An 18,897-nucleotide genomic window follows, 5' to 3' on the forward strand; every position below is an offset into this window, starting at 1 on the left:
GACTCTCGCCAGATGAATTTCATTCCACCTAGCTCCACTCATCCATCTGGGATCAATCCATTAAAGTGTTGCTTCAGAAGGCTGGGCCTAATCAAAAAATGCTTGCATATGATTGGATAAGCCACTCACATCGAAGCCAACCCGTGATGCTGATAACAGTCTCACAGTCGCTTCTACGCTATGTCACATCTATGAAACTCCCGCCCTGCGTCCTGATTGGCTCTACCATAAAATCTGGTGCAGAAATCACTCTCAACGGAAGAGGTCCCAAATGGATGTGAGTGAAGCTAGGCGGAGCTAAGCGGAACGAAATTCATCTGGCAAGAGTCAGGTTAATTCAGAGCACAAAGTGCAGAGATCTCTGTTAAATCAAGTTTAATAGACTTTTACATAGCTAGTATCAGCTGAAGTCTGTAAGGCCTTCAGAAGCCTATGTAAGTGTGAAGAAAAGAAAGGGTAAAAGGATCAGATAGACAAACAGACAGGTGTGTGTGTTTGTAAGAGAGAGAAAGAGAGACACTAGCAGTGACAGTTGGCTGTTTAGCTGGCAGTTATAGAATTTAGAATATCAAATAACCTGAAGCACATAGTGCTCTGTTCTTCATGGTTGGTGATATTAGTGACCTTCTAGCCTTCTACATTTGAGCAAGCACATTTTCATAGTTCATGGTGGCACAGTCTAGTTAGATTATATTCTGAGGTGTGTCTTTCTGTTAGTCAGGTGATGGCACACATATTCTAAAAGAAACAGATTTTGGGCTATGTATCCAGTGGCAGATATGTGTGGACTGGTGAATGACCCATCACTAGAGACATATGCCAAATTTCTTGTTTTTGTCCATGAGAGAGTATGGAGATTGGTGATCACAGATCAGCCAACGATTATAATGTTACAGTGCAGTTATTTTACAACAGGTTAATTCTTCAGGTTTTATGGAGAGGTATAGTTGTGTATCATCTGCTAAACACAGGGGCCCCAGAGCTGAGCCATGAGGCACTCCATATTTTACCATAATCTGGGTAGATGGTTTATTATGGACCTGTACAAATTGTTGACAGTTAGGAAAGTATGATCTAAAACAAGCGAGTGCTGAGTCTGATGCCTATCAAATTTTCAAGCCTAAGTAGTATGTCATGGTCTATGGTGTCAAAGGCAGCGCTGAGGTCCAGAAGGACCAGTATTGATACAAGGCTAGGTTTTTTGAGGGAGGGCTTAATAACAGATGTCTTAAACGACTGCGGTACATGCCCTGATAGCATTGAATTATTTATAATCAAGAGCAAAACATTATCCAGGAAGGGGAGAGCAGTCTTAAGAAGGTAGACTAGTTGTAGATTTTGATGAGGAAATTGTGGAGGTGAGATCTAATATGTTGTGTATATGTAAATGAATTAAATGTTGTTTGAGGTCTCATCTGTGATTCTGTTATGTTTTTGCTATCTTTCAGCAATGGAATGTGTATTTGGTGAATTTTGATTATGATTTTGACATACAATCATAATACTGACATACAATTATACTGTTGAAAATAACTGTTTTGTGAACTTTATTCAACATAGCCAGTGATTTAGGCGAAATTTATGGTGTTAATTACAGTGAAATATACAATTAAAAAAAAATAGGGTTGAAACAGGTAAAAAAAAAATGGAGACATAATTTTTCTCCATGTTCAATGACCTCTAAAGACAGTCCAACCACTCTCCAAAAATTAACATTTCAAACCCACAGAAACCATGTAGGCCCCCTGACTATAGGGCCTACATTCCAAGTAAGCCTAGGCTGAAATTCCCTACGGTCTCAGTCTCAGCCCTGGCAAACCGCCCCCCTGTTAGACCCCGCCCACAGCGGACCAACAGCATTCAGTATTCAAATAGAAAGCCTGCGCGCCGCGTTGTTGTCTTCCAGTGCGTTGGAGATCCACCTGTGGAATAGTCTAAGCTACAAAACCAGGAAATGTTTGAAGCCGTAGAGTTTTTGGTATAAACGATAGCTGTTTCGTTTCAAATAAGTGACATCTAAAATATGGATTCAAGTAAGATACATCATGGAGGACGTCTACCTACTTTAAATGATTACTTGGCAGGCTTACCTGTTGAAAACGCGATCTCAGGTGGAAACTCGGTTTGTCAAGCTCCAGTGAAACGACAGGCGGTAAAGAGGCACCACCACAAACACAACCTAAAACACAGATACGAATTCTTGGAGACTCTCGGAAAAGGGACATATGGGAAAGTCAAGAAGGCAATCGAACGATCAGGAAGACTGGTGAGTAGATTAATTCAACTTTCAAACATCTTGGTACCTATCATTCTACACTGTAAAAACAGTTGTGCCTTGGCTCATGTATAGCCTACGGTAGGCCCAGTGTTCGTTCGGATAGCTTAGGCCTACATTTGGCACTGAGGCTGGGCTACTATGTGCAACCTGTCCTTCCCCCCAATGAAACACAATGCTATCAAACATGATGGTAGTTTGTGGAAAAAGAGAAGCAAGATATAGTCTGATGCAGCTGAACTTATTGTTGTATAAGTGGCCTTTACCAATGGATTTACTTAAAAGTATCCTACGCCTGTCTGCAAAATGACATGACTCACTGAAACCTGGGAAACATGGCTTCTGACTGACAAACCGGTTAGAGTGGTATTATGAACTATTTGTCCTTTGTCAACAACCAAAATAATCAAAGCATCCTGGTTGCACTGCTATGCCACCCATTAACCCTGAACAGACCAGTTTTAAGAGGTCATTTCCAGCTGTTACAGATAGATAATACTTTGTTATTATTAAAAACAACATAATATTTTTTCTTAAGTATTGTTTTTACATATATTACATAAAATTGGAGCAGAGATTCAGTGGTTGTGTTTTTGTTCATTTCACTAGGCCTATCACTTGTGAAATGACTGGTTAAAGGATAAAGGCTCCTGATGGTAGTCGCCTACAGTTAATTCTTGTCAAATGGGATCAGCCATAAAGGTGTGTAACGTTCAGGCTCCCTAGTGGAGATCAGTGGAGATATTTTGAAGAGGTATTTCGCCCAGATACATATAATATTTTTCAGAATTATTATTATTAGAATATTCCCCGGAATGTTTGGTAGATTGACAGGTTGTTTTGTGGGGAGCTTTTTCAGTGGTCACTGTTCTAAGTAACACAGCATAGCACACATTTGAAGTTGACCTACCAACCATACCATAGTCCAGAGCTATGATATGGTTTTGCAAAAAATAAATTATTTGTTGAATTATCTTTTGCTGAAATAGTTGAAGTGAGAGTAAATGCTCATATGACATGTATTCCTTAAATACAACTTAATGTCTGAGAAATAGGCTACTCTCTTCCAAAATGGGAATGCTTCATGTAATTTGTGCATATGCCCTCTTTTGGGATTTTTTAAAATTTGATATGACAACACAAACTGTTTTGTTGGATGTTTTTTGTTTATTCTTCTCACTACAATGCATTGGGCTTTCTGCATATTGCAAAACCTGTTGGATTCATTAAATTAAGCCACAATTGGCAGCCATTGCAGAGCTTACACACTCTAAATTGTCTGATGTCTTCACTTTATACAGTACAAGTCTCCTGGAAAAATGCCCAAAGATTATTCACATTGGTGGGACACTGTTCTGTACATTATGGTCCAGTTCCCATTCCACGACAGGCAGCGCTCTTGTGAAACTGTCTGTTTCTTCATCAGAGATTATTTTACAGGGGCTGCAGCGTCTGCAGTGTCTGATACCACATTTGGGTCCAGGTGCCTATGGGTTCAAATCGGACTTACAATTTCCCAATTCCACCCCATCTCTCCCTCCCACTCAGTTTTACTCACTCTTCACTCTTATGTGATTAAAGGCACAAAAGCTCAACAATATACTTAAAAAAAGATTTTCACAGCTCCAAGGTAGCCTAGGTTTTGGGTCATTGTACTGGAAAGACTGTTGCCTGAGCTGACAGCAAAGGTTAGGTGTCTTGTGTGACGGTTAGGCGCTCCTCTTGAGAAGCAGCGCGTCTTGCTTTGCCACTCCTTTTTCTTTTTGTTAGGTACAGCCTGTCCCTTATGTTCCAGGTGACAGTGCAACGTGCACTGCACACCTTTGAGGGATTTGTCTTGTTTTACTTGTTCTCACATCACCAAAATTCAATGTCAATTTCCCCCTGGAACACATAAAATCTAAATGAAAGTGTCAAACAAGTCTGACAAGAGTTATTACATTAGTTTTTTTTGCCCTCATCGCAGTAATCCCATGCATGCAGATATGTGCATGGTGGCATTCAGTGGCATCTTCATGACCGGGAGAATGATGTCAGCAGGTGACATCGAAACCAAATGGGACTTTTGTTTTGACTGTGGTAAGATTAACAAATTGCAGACAAATTTGCAGACAGACAGATCGCAAAGGCCTGTCATCTCACATAAGGGCCCTCACCATTTGCATAAGGTCAACACAAAGATTGAGGCAGATGAACTGCAATATGTTTCTGCCAGAGAGAGAACAACCACTCCCTTGTGCCTCGGCACAGAAAGACTGGGGACCAAGGGCAAACCACAGATGATATTCCCCAATCTCTCAACATGTTCATGAAGATTTGTCTGTGTGTAATCAAAACCTGAATGGCATCCAATGTTCAGATGTAACACTACAATCAAGGGCACTAGGCCCTGGAAATGACTCCATTAGGAGGCTGTAGGATTATAAAAGGCTCTAGGAGGCTGTAAAATTTAGTTTTATTATTTTTAAGCTAGGTAAGAGAGATAGAAAGAAGCATTCCCACATGTATGAAGCTGCTTTCCAGTCCCTCCTATGCCTACAAGAAGAGGTATTTGTGTAATAACCAGCAATCCAGTGTCTGTCAAAATATGAATTCCAAAGCCTGAAAGGCGGGAAATCTGTTCAGCATTACCCTCCTTGGGCTTCTGCAAAAACACCACCAGATCAAAGTCCCCCTACAGGAATTTACCTATGCTTCCAAAGTCCAAAACATCCCAGAATAATGTGACTCAACAAAAATTTCGCTCACGGGCATCAAAAGTTCCTTGACTGGCAAACAACGCCAAGCCTGAACCACTTGTCAGTATCCCTTCATAACCTTGGATGTAGACCGTTTGACACAGACCTATAGGGGTCATATTCCTTCTATGTCTTTTCCTGGGAACCAGTCATTTTGTCTTGTAGATAGATAGCATCTGTGCTGTGATGGCATGCCAACTATCATGTGTTTGAAACAATTAATTATATTGTGTGCAGGAGCTGGTCCAAAATGGATTCACTTCAAAGTGTAACCATGACTGTCAAATCAGTCAAAGAGGTGTGGATGTATTTTGAAAACAATGCTTTGAAAAGTGTTTGTGTGGAGCTGTGACCTTTCGCTGGCAAATGCAGTCCTTCACCTCTTTCACTGTAAACGGGTATTGCTCAAGGAAAGAGAAACTGCTAAACTAAACAATGACCAACTCAAAGCACACATGACCCCAGGGCTCTCCCACCACTAGTCACCCAGTTTCCTTGATTTTTCTTTCTGAAGAATAGGATTTAATTAGCTCGGTGACGTTTTTAGTAAATTTGTCAGGTGTCAGGTGACATAGAAAGTTAAGCAGGAGAGTTGGGCAAGCCGTCCTGTTAAAATAAACACAGAAAGCCCTTATGCTTAGCGCACGTGCCAGTGTTTCTAAATTTATCAGAGTGTTTGTTCACATGCATGCCAGAGTGTGTTGAGGAAAGTTTTGGGTAAACACCCATAGCCGTGTGTTTTGTTTCTGGTGGACATGTTTGAAATTGAAATTGGGAATTCCCCTTCCAGAAGCTTCCGTACAGGTGGAAGATAAGGGAACGTTGATGGGTTTTGGCCTGCATATATGCAGGTGAAAGCACTATGAATAGCTGCTGACATCATGCTAGGCATAATGGCCCAAGTGAGGGATGGCAAAGTAATTTTAGATCAACGCCCATTTTTGTCTTGCGTAGGTCACAGTGATGTATGGCATTTCTATTGTACTGACAGTGTTCTTCCATTATGAGGAAACCCTATCCATTATGAGGAAACCCTATAACTTTCCCTGCGTAATGGTGAGGGTGTCATGTGTGTTCTTACAGGAAGCACATCTTCCAGCGTGTTCCGTCTTCCTACTCCACAATAGCTGTTAACAGGGAATCAAATTCTTGAACACCCCCCAGGTGCAGGTCCTTTATCTCTGCATCTACCCTAGTGCAACTTCCCAGACAGTTGACGTGACGCACACACCATTCTGTCAGACAGACGTAAGTCAAAGAAAGGAGAGGGCTACCACCGCGTGTGTCTGTATAGAATGCGTCATGGCCTGTTATTTCGGGGCCAGAGGTCTTCAGTGGTCCCAGTTTGTACTGTGTGTGTGTGTGAGCCATTTGTTAATCCTGCGAAATGCCAGACTGCACTCTCATCCCATGGGTGTCCTGTGTCCACACACACACACACAAACACACTCACTCACAGAGCTGTGAGGAATGTCAGACATGTGTGTGTCATTTGCTGCACAAACACTCTTGGCCACACACACACACACACACAGGCACACACAACACAAAGGCTGACAGAGATTCAAATCCATGCCTGAGCACCTACACATGCAGAGGTGATGTACAGAAAAACAAGTGATTACAGACAAGTAAGTACAGTACATCTACACAACGTGTCATCCTTTCACTCGCACAGAACCTGCCAGACACGTGGACTTGCACACCTTCACACTGTCGAGTGGCCTCCATACATCTGTGCGGTAACAAGCATCCTGTCACACTCCAGTTCATGTTCATCCACACAAACAGACCCCCCTCCCTCCTCCTCACACCCAAACAAATAGCCATGCATTCAAATTCAAATTTTAATTAAATTAATTATATGGGCCTCTTCTGACGTAACGGTCAACAATGCAGCATTGACCATGGAATGTGCCTGTGTCCTGACATGTCCTAGGAATCGTTACAACCCCCATCTACACACACACACACACACCCAGCTAGGTTATCCAGTTGCCCCTAGGTCCCTAAGAGAGAAGTAAGGTCCATTTCAGTACAATTGTTTGTGGAAGGAAAAAAAGTTCCGATAGGTTGGAGAGTTGAGAATCATCTCATATCAAGTTTTTTTTTTTGTCCTTCAATGGTAAACCTTTTTTGGTGGAGTAGCGTTAAACTTGTGTGTATTGAGCTGTGTTTTGTGCTCATAATCTCTCGTGCGTCACAATGATCAGTTCTTCCTGAAGTGAAAATGAAAACGCACCAACCCATGACAAAGCATGTCCTACACAATAGATGTATAAACTGGACATAGACAATGTCTAAGGTTGGTCTCTGTTCATCTGGCTTTGTTTAGTTATTACCACTTGTAAACAGTGAGTTGACCCATTGTACTCTTGCCCTTTTTCAAAATGTCAAATTTTCAAAATCTTCTTTCTCTCTCTCTTTTTCTCTCTCTTTTTCTCTTTCTTTCTTTCTTTCTTTCTTTCTTTCTTTCTTTCTTTCTTTCTTTCTTTCTCTTGCTCTCTCTCTCCCTCTCTTGTATGGAACATTCAGTGTTATTACCAGGATATTGTCAAGTCCTAATTGTTGTATAAAGTCTTGGTTATTTAAATATCTACTGTTATTTCCTTTTGAAAGGTGGCCATCAAGTCCATCCGGAAGGACAAGATCAAGGATGAGCAGGACCTGGTCCACATTCGCAGAGAGATTGAGATCATGTCCTCTCTCAATCACCCCCACATCATCACCATATATGAAGGTAGGTCCAGTTTGTCCACAATAAGTCACAATTGTGGTTAATATTGTATTCACAATCATTGTCCATTTATCCATTGTCCAAAATGCGTCTTGGCCTGAGTCGCCAAACCCTGTGCTCAGTTGGTCGGGTGTTATCGTTGAGCCTCTGAAGTGAGTCACTTCTCCGAAAGGGGCGTCTGCTGGCCCTTCTTGTCACGCAAGGCTCATTGTCTGGCTGTGACCCAGTCAGGGTTATGTAAGCAGCAGCACCCCCCAACCCCCCCCTCCTTCCTTTTACAGTCAGCACAGTGGGTACCCCCTGATCCCTTCTGTCATTTTAATCTCTCTCTCTCTCTCTCTCTGTGTGTGTGTGTGGAACAGTGTTTGAGAATAAGGACAAGATTGTGATTGTGATGGAGTACGCCAGCCGAGGCGACCTGTACGACTACCTCAGCCAGAGACAGAAGATCGGCGAGGGCGAGGCCAGGCACCTCTTCAGGCAGATCGTTTCTGCGGTGCACTACTGCCACAGGGTGAGTCTTCCCACGATGAAGAGTCTCACACACATAGGAGGTACTCATGAGAATGAGTTTATTTTCCGTGTGGCTTGGTAAAAGCAGTATATGACTCCAAAACGTGCTTTCATGAAGATATATCTGCATATACATATATATAAGAGGTTCATAACAAATAGAGCTTCTACATCTAGCATACATGGGACACGTACATATACAAACACACCTGATTAATAGGCATGGCCCCCTATTTTATACGCACACACAAAATTTCAGACTCACTTTGTGGATGTACCCCTCAAATTATTGAGCAGGAGGACTCGGAGCAGGAAGTCACTGCGGTCACTCGTGCATCATCTTTTTCTCTCTTCCTCTTATCCCGATCCATAACTCTCTCCTTTTCTTTTTCCTTTTGATGTTGCTCTCATGTCTCTCTCTCTCTCTCTCTCTCTCTCTCTCTCTCTCTCTCTCTCTCTCCCCCCTCCTTTCGTCTCTTGCTCCCTCTCTCCCCTGCTCACACGCATCTAGTGCCCGGGCCACCGCTTACATAACCCCAATTTGGTGGGTGCTACAAACAAGGTGCAATGAGGCGTTGGGCTTGTATCGCGCCAGCGTCAAGGTCAGAGGCCAGCAGTCTGACCTTTCACTCCATCTCTTTCTTTTTTACTCTCTGTCCATCAAACACACCCGCTAATGAGTGAGCAGGAACGAGCAGACACTGAATGTCCTGACCGTGTCCTCGCTGCCATCCTCTTTGTGCCAGAGTGCTGACTATGGACAGGCCGGCTATTGTCCTGTACAAGCCATAGGCTGTAACTGTAAACGGTCTCTCGGCCTGTGGGGATCTTACCACTTAACGTATAAGCCGTCCACAGCTGTTCTGCCACCCACACCACCTCTTAGAGTTATTTTAGCTGGCTGGTCAGAGTGAGCCTCATTTAGTTGACCGTAACCTGGGTCAAGGCCATCTTAAAAAGACCCACTGCCCTTCAACTGCATAGTATGTCAACTCTACACTCAAAGCAAATTAAGAACTCCTGCATCTTCTGTAGAATCTATGCCAACACACATACTTAGACACACGTATGAACACAAAAACACACTCACACACATGCTAAACTTAAAAAATAAACATTTTATACACATTTTTCCTTAATGAGTGGCAGTAAAAGAGCTGCCCAAGGAGAAGTGACCTGCATTTTTTTTTATTTTTAAACTGTGCTAAATTAGATCTGTTGCTGTTCTGTGCCTCTCCAACGGGAGGCATGCCCTCCTACAGGGTGGAGGACAATGGAACATAGCTGGCATTCCAGAACAATCCTCTGGTTCTGAGCTGGCCTGCTCTGTTGTTTTGAATTCCCATCTTTAAAGAGAGAGGGAGAAAAGCTCTAAGGCCTGTCTAGCATGATAAGAGAATTCCGAGTGAAATGTAAGAAGAAAGCCTTTATTTTCACAGGCTGGTGAATCCGGCTAAAACAAACTAATTTAGGACAAACAAAGCTGAAGCCTTTCCAAAAGGAAAACATTTCAGATGAGATGAGACATGGTCCTGAAGTAACGAGTGGCTTAAGTGCTAATCCGTTGGTCATACCTGCATTCCTGGTGGCATTTAAGCATGTGGTGGGATTTGGAGACCCTGTCGACTGAAGTTTCGTATTGATTTTACCTTGCAGAATGGGATAGTGCATCGTGACCTGAAGCTTGAGAACATTCTCCTGGATGGTGACTGCAACATAAAGGTAAGACGAGAGAGAGGCTGAACTGCCTATTCTGTTGCACCTTCTGAGCTCTTGTGACACCTTCTGGGCTCTTCCTACAGCTCAATATAGTCATGGGTTTCATCAGGTTCCTTTCCACAGGTGTATAAAATCAAGCACCTTAATTATCAATGCAGACTGCATGGTGCTTGATTAATACACCTGTGGAAAGGGACCTGATGAAACCCATGAATAGTTTTGGTCCCTCCAGACCCTTTTCATGAGTAGTTTTGCCTTTTATTGCTTATTTGTATGTTTCTTAGCTCTTGCTTTCAATGCCAATCATTTATTAACTGTATTAATCATTTACTTTATTGATCCCAATAAAATCCCATGCACTGTAAAAATAGCTTTCACATACATGTTTTTATCTTTGCTCCTCTGACAGAAACCTATACCCATTGTAAAACAAATACCTACAAACAGTTTATTGACTTAAGGAATTTTTAATGCTCTCACTTTATCATACTGGTCACAGTTTGAAAGTGCATATGACGTTGTTTCCCATAGATAGCAGATTTCGGGTTGTCTAACCTGTACCATGGAGACGAATACCTGCAGACGTTCTGTGGAAGCCCTTTGTATGCCTCCCCAGAAATTGTGAATGGCCGGCCTTATAAGGGCCCTGAGGTGGACAGTTGGTCACTGGGCGTCCTGCTCTACACGCTGGTACACGGGGCCATGCCATTCGATGGGCACGATCACCGCAGCCTGGTGCAGCAGATCAGCACTGGGGAGTACCGCAAGCCCACCAAGCCATCCGGTGAGTCGCAGTACCATTCTTCAGCCCTTGTGGTGTCCGTTTTGCAGCTTTGGAAAGAGCTGTCCCATTTAGAGTTAGGATGACTGCAACCTGCTGGAACTTAAAGAAGTCACTGATGGATAGATTTCTATAAGGTTTGTTTAGACATTCATTATGTGATAATGAAGAAGAGGAATGTATTCAGTAAGCCTGAGTGTCAAGAGGGTAACAGACTTGCCCTTAGGGGAATTGGGATACTATTTCTTTAGAGTCCTGAAGAAAACAGAGGTGTCTGGATCCCCATTGTCAAAAGTGCTGTTGTATTGTAATTCTGAATTGAGTGGAATTGTATTACAGTCCTATTGACCACTGACGTGAATGCTTTGTGTGTCCAGATGCCTGTGGTCTGATCCGCTGGATGCTGATGGTAAACCCAGAGCGCAGGGCCACACTGGAGGAAATCGCTCGCCACTGGTGGCTCAACTGGGGCTACCAGCGGCCCCTGCTGGTCGAGAGCGAGACAGCAGCCAGCAGCACCGCTGGCTCCACCAGCACAGCCCCTGGTGCTGGGGCTACCGTGGTAGCGACACCGCAGACTCAACCCGCGGGGACCACTCGAATTGCCGATTGGCTGCGACGCACCTCACGGCCTTTGCTGGAGAGCAGCTCCAAGGTGCGCTGCTTGCTGCGGTCCCATGGTGGTGGTGGAGGAGGAGGAGGAGGAGGCGGGGGTGGTGAGATGGTGCGCCAGCGATCCATACGGAGATCTCGCAAGGAGAACAACGTCTCCCAGAGCATGCAAGACGGACAGGCGGCCCGCCCCCACAAGGGCATCCTGAAAAAGCGAGGCAGCCTGAAGCAGAAGCCCCCCAACGACGCCCAGCCCCCTGCCCTGGAGGAGCGCCATCCATCCGCCACCACCACCCCTTTCAGCTTCTCCACCTCCAATGCTCCCCCTGCACCCGCCAACGAACCGGCTCCACGCAAGGGTATCCTGAAGAAGCCCTTGGAGAGGGAGTCGGGCTATTACTCTTCTTCCTCCTCCTCGCCGGAGAGCAGCGATTCGGCCCAGACCCCTCAGCCCCTGCTCTGCCCCTCCGACCCGCCGCGCCGCAAGGGCATCCTGAAGCGCAACGGCAAGTTCTCGTCAGGCGGGCTGCAGGAGTTCGGCTCACTGGACCAGCTAGCCGCCTCCTTGCCACAAGGGGTCACCAGAGTGCGCCCCAGCAGGGGTGTTAGCGAGGACAGCATCCTCTCCTCCGAATCCTTCGACCGGCTGGACTTGCCCGATCGCGAGACGCCCACCGCGCCCATGGAGAAACCGACGGTGGCCGCCCGCAGCATGAGGGGCTGCGTGTCTGCAGACAACCTGCTGGAGCTCCGGGAGGACTGTGGCATGAAGGGACCAGGCCACAGGCGCCTACACAGCCCTATGGACATGGCCTGCTATCAGGCCCCCGGTGTGGCCGACAGCGCATTCTCCATCTCGGACTGTCAGAATGTGACTGCAGCCTACAGGCAGGCAGTAGGCACCGCCACTGCAGCTAGCTGAGGCTAACCAGGGGAGCCACGGGCGTGGTTGATTTTTACATTTCAGTTAATGTCAAGCAGGGCATTGGTGAACTGGTGAGGTAAAACCCTGTGGTTTTAGGGAACTTGTCAAAGAGTGACTACTGGCTAGTGCAGGTCAGGGTTCATGAGAATGTGTGAGACTGATGAGTGAGAAGGTGAAAATGTGTAAAGACCAGTACATATCAACATGGTGAGACTGGCCAGTCACTGTAAAGAATGTTTGGTTTGTGTTTTCTTACTAACCAAATGAAGACCTGCATAAGTAGTGATAAATGTCAGGGAATGGGAGACTCTTAGGATAAACTAGTCTTTTATATACATTTTAATTTGTAAGGGACTGGGGGAAAAAAGTCACAAACTGCATACTTAGTGTGTTTAAAGAGAAATCAGGTAAGTTTTAAAATGTCCTCTCTGAAAAAAACTCATTGTGTACTAGTTTTATTTCACATTTCCAGAGAACATTATTTTTCATTTTGTTTAGCTTTTTTCATTTGTTGTATACAAATTAAAATTGTACATCATTGCCAAAGATTGAGTTTGTTGAAAACTAAGACCGATACTGGTGAACAGTACTAAAGGGCCAGTGTTTCTACTGAAATGAAACCTTTGGTTTACAAACTGCCAATTCAGCAGGAGCCGTTCCAGAGAAAGTGGCAGGTTTCTGTAAATGTCATTAATTGATGACTGAGTCAGAAGATCACCATTGTAAATCATTTGTTATGATAAGGGGCAACTGGTTTCTATGGAACAAGAAGGTGAGCTTTGGTCTTGCTTGTTTGCGTTACCAGTGCGTTAATATTTCACTTTTACAGCCGGCTCCTAAAAGGTCTAGACTGATCAGGTCTTCAACTGGAATTTATGGTGAAGGGCAGTGTTTCTTTTTCCATGATGGCAGATGGACAGTGAGGGATTTTATGACCAGCTCCTGAGAGTAAGAATAATAATCAGAAAGTGATAGTTCAGCTGCTGTTTTTATTTGAAATCATTGTGGAGAGGGGGCACCTTGACTTTACAGCTGAAGTTCAATTCCATGTTGGTTGCATCCTGAATGAGTTTTAGAGTTATTACCCACTGCATTTGAACACATGTCAACTACTCTGGCCTTTTGTATAAGTTACTTCCACCAGTGTTACTTTTTTGTTGGATTAAATGTCTCTTTACTATGTTTTGACATTCCCACACAGAATGTTATGAGTTGTCATGGTATAAGAGGTTGTGTTTGAAAATACTTTTCATTTTTTCCCAAAGGACTTAATTTATATTTTGTACCAACATGTGTGCCATCAGTGACTTGAATGTGTGTCAATAAAAAAAAAAAACATGATTCAACAAAAGTTTGATCAGTTTCTTTTGTATCCTAGTTTACAGTGCTAATGGAACTCACCAGACTTATCTTTTTCTTATCCAGATTTTGGTGATATGCCATATCAAATTCAGGCCGCACACTACTGACCCCATTTATTAAGTGCTATTAAAAAAAGCTGACATTTACTATGATTACCTTACCTATGTAAGCTATTATGTGAGGATAATGTGTAAGTCTTCTCATGAGGTTAAGTTACTGTTTGTATTCTAGATTCCTCCTAGTTCATATAAAAATGAAAACAGGCATGTCTCAGAAAAAGAAGTACGGTGATTTTATGGTCAAATTTTACTTTCATCTTGCGCATGAAAAAACTGCCAACCTGGTTTCTGCTTCAGTTGGCATTCCTTTTAATGAATCTCAAACAAATCAGCCATCAGCTCTATGACAAGAGCCCAAGACAGAACTCTAAAAGTTGCAGAACACACCTTTATCCCAAAGGAATCGATTCAAACAGGAAATTCATTTGGATACATTTTATTACATATATATAATGACAGACCAAACATAGAAGAGCAGCATTTTAGAAAGAATTCATGTACTTTTGAAAGATCAAATGTTTACCAAGAGCACAGGCTGAAACACAATACAAATATTTGCCTCAGTGAAGACCATCTGCTACAGAGAACATGTTCACACGGATACTTCCCAGACATGTTTTCTAATGTGCATACAGTAATGTGCAGCCATTGAAGAACAACTATCTAATGTGAAGCTACAAAGAAGTGAACTGGTACACATAAAAAGTAAAACCTGTTGGTAAAACTATAGTAAACTAAAATCACAAACTGATTTAAAGTTATCTAAAGGAACAGGAAATTAACTCCTCAATGTCTCAATTCTTATTCACAGGCACCTGCTTTTGTACTGTTTTTCATAAATATCTCATAGTTATTAGTCCCTCCACTGTGTGCAACTCCACTTACTATGGCTGACAAACACATGTCAAGTGCATCAGAGACCCAAAGATGTAATGACAAAACTCTCTGTGGTGGACATTTCCGATCTAACCCAGTGGAGACAGCTTGACATCCTGTATGTCTGTAGGCGTGTTGCTGACCTCTGAGTTAGGAGAGTTGGCTCGAGACTTCACCTCAGCCGTGGTGGGCAAGCTAAGGTCCAAAACAACTTCTAGCTGATTAAAACAGCTGCAGAGTGCATTCTGAATGAGAGGTGTAAAAAAGGAAAAATACAATGCAACTAAAACTGGCAAATGAACAAATACAAAATGTTAGATTTAATGCTTGATAGCTGTGATCAATAGTTAGATACAACACCCTTCAGAATTATTGGTACCTCTGCTAAAGTTGACTAAAAACCGGTAAAAAAAATAATCTGTTGGTGATTTATTGTCATCTCACAATGAAAAAAATAGGGAAAATCCAACCTTAAAGGGAAGCAAATTTATTTTGAGAAAAATGAAAATCTCAGAGAAATAAATATTTTTAACAAAAACACGTCACTCATAATTATTGGCACCCCTGCTTGTAATACCTTCTTAAGCCTCCCTTTGCCAATAACACAGCTTGTAATATTCTTCTATGACACCCCATAAAGTTGGAGAATACAAAGCAAGGGATTTAAGACCGTTCGTCTTTACAAAATCTCCCCAGATTCCTAGGTCCACACTTATGCATTATCCTCTTTGGCTCACCCACTGTTTTTCTATGGACTTTAGATCAGGGGACTGAGATGGCAATGTCCGAAGCTTGATTTTGTGTTCAGCAAACCATATTTGTTTTGATCTGGATGTTTGCTTTGGTTCATTGACCTGATGAATGGTCCAATCATGACCAACTTTTATTGTCTTGGCAGAGATTGACAGATTTCCTTTGAAAATGTTCAGGTTTTTCCTGCACCTTAATTAGGTTCCCAAGGCCTTTGGGAATAAAAACAGCCCCACAATAGCACAGCCCCTCCACCATAATTCTCATTAGGCATTGGGGTTCTTTTTAGTATAGTCATTCTTCTATGTATGCCAAACACACCTAAAGTGTTTCTAGCCAAAGAGCGCAATTTTCATTTTATCTGACAATAGACCACACTTCCAGACAAAGTCACTGTACCATTCAGTAACTCCTGCCGTTTACATTAGTAATTAAATGACTAGACAGGCTTTTACCTGGCATGCCCTCTAAATAATCTATTAGCAGTGAGGTCATTTTTTTATATTTTTTGGGGGACTTGGTGACCCCAAGATAATACCTTTTTATGTAGATCTCCAACGGTGGTTCCTATGGAATGTTTTGCCTATCTTACCATCCTCCATACTGTATGTGGGGGCAAGATAACCTTGGGTCTTTGTCCAAGCATGTTTGTCACATTTCCAGATGATTAGAACCTTCTAATCATTATTTTAACTGTAAATATAGGCATTTTCAACAAAGTCCTTAGTTTTCATAGACATTCTCTGACTTACAAATGTCAACACACTTTCTTTTTATTTAAGTTTAGTGTATTATCTTGTCTTTCCGATGTTGAAAATGTTAGCCTCTGTGTGACTATTTTCATACCATAGTAAAAAAAGAGAGTCATAAACTACTGAAAGTTGAAAGTTCACAGACACTCTCATTAACTTAAATAAATTGAAATTAGATAGGAAAATGCTTATGTTAGGTTTGGTATATAAGATTTTTCAGGGGTCCCAATAATTGTGAGCAACATGTTTTTGTTAAAAATATTTATTTCTTGATAAAATGTTTCCTTTTTCTCAAAATAAATTTGCTTCCCTTCAAGGTTGGATTTTTCCTATTTGTTTTCATTGCGAGATTACAATAAATCACCAACAGATTATTTTTTATACCGTTTTTTTAGTCAACTTCAGCAGAGGTGCCAATAATTCTGGAGGGTACTGTACATAGAGAGAAAGATATACTTTATACTGTAAACAAACATTTACTTGCCAAGGTTCTCTTTCTCACTAAAGCCCATTCCCTTACCAGATCTGTGTCTAAGGTGTTGGCCAGCAGCTGCAGAAGAGTGTCACAAGACAGGCCACCACTCAAGAGCTTCAGCCTCCGAACAGCAGATGCAACGCAGGCACAAGCGATTACAGAGGGCAAGAAGACTGAAAACTTTAACTCTGAAAACAAGAGGAAAGACACATATTCAGTACACTTACTCACAGTTTATGAAAGCCATAAAGTGCATCACTGTGTCTGAGACACGAAGGTTAACCATAATTCTGTGCTGAGGATAAGAGTAGAGGGCAACCATAGATGACATCAGTGTTACTAAGGGGTCATTAGCCTCTACTGAAAGGTTGCTGAGCACTACAGAGAAGGAAAATCTTGCCAGTGTCTATTCACCTTCACTAGATAAAAGGAACAGCTAAAAAGCTAAGGCTTTCCCACAGCCCAATGACCCACTCCCTGCCTTTAGGCTGTATGCAAGGAACGCCTTCAGACAAAAGAGCCAGCCACAGACAGCAGACAGCCAAATGGACCTGTCTGACAGATTGTGTGACAGCACATCTAATACTTATGTGGCTGAAGCACTGTTGCCAGCGCAGCCTCCAGCTAACTGTAGGGACTTGTGGGAAAAGAGAGCTGCAGACAGGAGCCTTTCATGGCACACAATGCAGGATTACCATGACCCAGCATGAAAAAGAATGCGCTGACATCTCACAATATGGCTGCCACACGCCCGTTATTCTTTTCTGACAGGGTAGGAAACATCATTGCATTTTTTTTCACCCACTTTTTTCTAATGCAATATCCTCACTGCCCCTGGGGCTGTACTCTCATTACTGTTTTAACAGGGTGTTTCAATGGTATGCTTAAAGGCAGACAGTTGTTTCCCCCTGCCTTGTACAAGTGAGTACTGTTGGAGACAGGATGATACCCTACCTGTTGCAGCAAGAGCAATGTAAGAGTGAGTATGCTTGCGTAGAGCATGGAGGTCATGCGGAATGATGGGCAAACCTGCCAGAATAGGCTCCAGGAAATCAGAGGGCAAAACTATGGCAAGATTCCAGTTCAGCCTGGATACCAAAATCATCTCCCAGTGCTGTTAAAAACAAGTAATACCTGTAAACATCTCAACACTACATAACTTAAACTACATCACTTGTGGGAGCCATGGTTGGGTTTAACAATACTTTGGAAAAAATTATAGTAGATTTAACATTAAGTATGTTTTATCTTTGGCAAACTTTACCAGGAGGTGAGGGATTGAAACGGCATTGTCAGTATAGATGCAAAGCTTGGATGCACTTAGTGGAACAGTCTCTCTGAGTTTAGAGGCCACAAACATACAGACGGTCCCGAGAAGCTGTAGGTGGCCCCTTTCAATGGGATAGCGCATCAGATAGCGGTCCAGGTAGTTAATTGCCAGTGGGAATACTTCCTCTTCACACTTCTGCTCCTCACAAACCTGTGGGGGGGATATATACCGAAAAACACAGAAGGAAATAGGGGAACTTTCTTTAAACATAACACCCTATTATGTGAACTGAATTTTGTTCTAAACACTGAGTTTAGTTCTAAACGTCCATAAAGCAGCAACATTTTAAAATATCTGCCCATTCTTATCAAATGAGTGGCAACGTTACAGCTAGGCTAACGTGTAACCGCTAGCGAACGTCCTCAAAACTATAATTAGCAGATTATTTTGTTCCATAGGCCTACCTGCAACATCCACACCGCCAAAATTCGTCGCATATAAGGTTGGATGTCCGTTTGAACAGAGCCGAAGAAAGTATCTGATGTCTGGCTGAGCTTTTCTAATACAAGAAGATTTCTCCAAATTCGGTGATCCCTTGTCAAAACAGGGTCGCAGGAGGCGCGTATGTAGCAGGGGTTGTTGGGATCTGATGCGTTGGCAGAGGTCGAATCAAATCCTCCATTTTCGTAGCACATTAACTCCATTAGACTTCAATGTTTAACGTTAATCTTAAACGAATAAATAAAATGGTGAAATGTTTAACCTTGTACCAACATTAGCAAGCTAACGAACCTACATTGCCCGCTAATCACTTGCTAACAGAGCCGCGCCATAACCTTTGAGCAAGTCAAATATTCGCCGTCGACGTAGTAAGAAAACCCTAAATCGTCTTGTAGGGTTAGTAGTTGGTTTTGTCGTCGTCTGTTATTTAACCACTTACTTTACTTTGGCGAATAACACTAAAATATACACCACACCACTCAAGGCAGGCTAGAATTTTACTTGTCCTCGTGCCCTTCAACTTTTCTCAGCAGTCGCGTGGGCAGCGTTCCA

General features: G+C 42.8%; 2 protein-coding genes across 2 annotated transcripts; one reads left to right on the forward strand and one right to left on the reverse strand.

The window, feature by feature from the left end:
- The first annotated feature begins 1,911 nt into the window (after positions 1–1,911).
- Positions 1,912–13,629, forward strand: nuak2 (NUAK family, SNF1-like kinase, 2). The gene is made up of 6 exons (XM_076268070.1): positions 1,912–2,266; positions 7,633–7,753; positions 8,113–8,264; positions 9,920–9,985; positions 10,514–10,766; positions 11,141–13,629. The coding sequence occupies exons 1-6, from the start codon at positions 2,024–2,026 to the stop codon at positions 12,295–12,297; spliced, it is 1,992 nt and encodes a 663-aa protein (XP_076124185.1). The 5' UTR covers positions 1,912–2,023; the 3' UTR covers positions 12,298–13,629.
- A 552-nt stretch (positions 13,630–14,181) lies between these two features.
- ccnd3 (cyclin D3) lies at positions 14,182–18,895 on the reverse strand. The gene is made up of 5 exons (XM_076268171.1): positions 18,309–18,895; positions 17,839–18,054; positions 17,529–17,688; positions 16,620–16,762; positions 14,182–14,842 (listed from the first exon to the last, which is right to left on the reverse strand). The coding sequence occupies exons 1-5, from the start codon at positions 18,546–18,548 to the stop codon at positions 14,687–14,689; spliced, it is 915 nt and encodes a 304-aa protein (XP_076124286.1). The 5' UTR covers positions 18,549–18,895; the 3' UTR covers positions 14,182–14,686.
- Positions 18,896–18,897: the final 2 nt, after the last annotated feature.

Source organism: Alosa pseudoharengus, unplaced genomic scaffold (genome assembly GCF_046254945.1).
Source record: "Alosa pseudoharengus isolate Yale_2024_CS ecotype anadromous, Long Island Sound unplaced genomic scaffold, YU_APseudo_1.1 YU_APseudo_1.1_scf_5, whole genome shotgun sequence".
Taxonomy (NCBI): Eukaryota; Metazoa; Chordata; class Actinopteri; order Clupeiformes; family Clupeidae; genus Alosa; species Alosa pseudoharengus.

Bases quoted from the DNA above. Each gene is read 5' to 3' on its own strand.
- ccnd3 (XM_076268171.1), bottom strand. From the start codon at position 18,548: ATGGAGTTAATGTGCTACGAAAATGGAGGATTTGATTCGACCTCTGCC. The intron at 18,055-18,308 runs GTAGGCCTATGG...TCCCCCCCACAG, and splicing joins TGGCGGTGTGGATGTTGCAG to GTTTGTGAGGAGCAGAAGTG. The intron at 17,689-17,838 runs GTAAAGTTTGCC...TGTTTTTAACAG, and splicing joins TTTCAATCCCTCACCTCCTG to CACTGGGAGATGATTTTGGT.
- nuak2 (XM_076268070.1), top strand. From the start codon at position 2,024: ATGGATTCAAGTAAGATACATCATGGAGGACGTCTACCTACTTTAAAT. The intron at 2,267-7,632 runs GTGAGTAGATTA...TCCTTTTGAAAG, and splicing joins TCGAACGATCAGGAAGACTG to GTGGCCATCAAGTCCATCCG. The intron at 10,767-11,140 runs GTGAGTCGCAGT...TTGTGTGTCCAG, and splicing joins CAAGCCCACCAAGCCATCCG to ATGCCTGTGGTCTGATCCGC.